The sequence below is a fragment of the Neltuma alba genome, unplaced genomic scaffold, assembly GCF_004799145.2.
Source record: "Neltuma alba isolate B1F8T4 unplaced genomic scaffold, ASM479914v2 tig00011918_pilon, whole genome shotgun sequence".
Classification (NCBI taxonomy): domain Eukaryota; kingdom Viridiplantae; phylum Streptophyta; class Magnoliopsida; order Fabales; family Fabaceae; genus Neltuma; species Neltuma alba.
In genome coordinates this window covers 12438-14410 of record NW_021636511.1, presented here as the reverse complement: position 1 = coordinate 14410, position 1973 = coordinate 12438, and the positions used below count along the sequence as shown (strand labels likewise).

General features: G+C 39.1%; 1 protein-coding gene across 1 annotated transcript; it reads left to right on the top strand.

The window, feature by feature from the left end:
• Nucleotides 1-474: 474 nt before the first annotated feature.
• Nucleotides 475-1564, top strand: LOC114719508 (cytochrome c oxidase subunit 6B-like protein new16). Its single transcript, XM_028905017.1, has 4 exons — nt 475-566; nt 682-819; nt 908-983; nt 1204-1564. Exons 1-4 carry the CDS (start codon nt 483-485, stop codon nt 1209-1211), a joined length of 306 nt encoding a protein of 101 aa, XP_028760850.1. The 5' UTR covers nt 475-482; the 3' UTR covers nt 1212-1564.
• The last annotated feature ends 409 nt before the right edge of the window (nt 1565-1973 follow it).

Genomic DNA, 1973 nt, shown 5'->3' with positions numbered 1-1973 from the left:
TTTAGACGGGCTAGCAAGCTCTGCCAGCCCACTAAGGTGCGGGCTACTTTAGCCCGCACCTATATGAGCTGGCTTGTATCCACACCGCTAGCTCACTTTACGAGCTCTAATATCTCCCGACACTTGGTGAGGGAGCGAAGGAGAGGAGGTTTCTAGAGTTTGTGGATAATATGCTGCAAAGAAGAAATTCTGGCCCAATGGAAGAGTCCGGGACTACGTGCTTTTGGGTTGAAGCTATATGGGCTCAAGTGGTTAGCCCAGCAAGCAGACCCCGTATATATGTTCACAAGCCACAAGACATTTCTGGAGCCTATTATAAATCAACCACAGGACTGAAAGTGAATCGTGGTCCAATAGAAGAGCCCAATACTACCGGTTATTGGGCCGAAATAGATGAGCCTATGTGTTTAGCCCAATAAGCTATTCTCATATATGTTCCCCCGCCGTCATTACCTTTTGCCGGAGTCAATTCTCGTTCCGCCATGGCCGTAGAAGCTTACGCAGCAGGAAACCCTGACAACATCCACACCGACGTCCTCACAAAAGCTAGGGAAGCTTGTTACAAGGTCTCTTCCAAATTCTCACAAATTTATACTTATAATATACATCCTTATTGTATATCTTCATGTGTTTTTCAATGGAACTGTGGTGACTCATTCGTGATTTGATGAATTCTTCAAGGCTCGCGATGCTTTCTACGCGTGTCTGGAAAAAGAATCCGACAAGAAGCCCACAGAAATTGCTTCGGTTGGTTTGTTATACCCTGTGGAATGTAAAGAATCCAGAGCTGAGTTTGTCAAACAATGCCGTACTTCTTGGGTAGTAGGATGGGTCTCTAATTTGTTTGATATTTCATGTCTTGAGAGTATGATCTTTTGCTAATTTTGAATGTTAATCTTTTTGATAGGTGAAACACTTCGATAGGCAGTACTGTCAGAACAAGAGGGTTCAGAGGCTGCTGGATGATAAAGGGTCGAGGAGAGGTCCGTTGACGCTACCACAACCTTACACTTTCAAGCCCACTGCTTAGTTTTCTGTTAATAGATTTATTAACTTTTCCTATATGGATCATTTTACGGTGGATAGAGTGGCTTCCTTATAGAACAATGAAAATCAGTTTCTTAAACATAGCAACTAATTTGCAATAGAAAGAGCAATTAATTGAAGGATACTCTTATTCGGTTGCATTTATTCGTTTGGCAGGGGTATAGAGATCGTCTTGGCCCCTTGGGAAGATGGAAGTCATCACCATCATCTTTCTTTCCGTGAATGTAGCATAATTATCTAAGTCATATGCAGGAATAAGTTCTAGAATAGTTTTAATGATTTGCAGTTGCTGCATCTTAAATTGTTGGTTTTATTTCACCTCTTGTTCCGGCATTAGTAATTTATTTGAACCTGATGATTTGTATTTCTTGTCCAATGTTTGTCTTTTCATAATGTACCTGCTTCAATACATTTGTATTTTAGTACTTGTGGTCTACTGAAATATTGGGCATCTAGGTAAGAGAAATAACTGGGAACCTATACAAGCTTTAGGTTTATTTATTTATTTTTCTTTTCAGTGTAAAGTAGCATTATTCAGCTGTTGATCCAAATCTTTCTAGACACTTGTAGACTTTTAACTAGCATTGTTTATAATTCACTGTTTGTGTTGTGTTGTTGAGACTGAATATCCTGGTTCAGAGCCAATGCCATATGGTGGTTCAGTTGAACAGGTTCCCTGTGTTGTGGGTTGTCTATCAATATGGTGAAAACCACGTTTATAGATTCTCATAACATTCTGGTTTTGGCCGAAAGCCTGAGACTAAGAATTCCATCATTACTTAGTAATCAACTTAAATATTTTAGATTTGATTTTACAAAATTATTGGTTTAATAATTATACCTTGCAATATGGTATTTCTAATCCTTATTTCAAAGAGGATTATTTGGCTATGATTTATAATTGTGCTGCAGACAGATTCATTGCA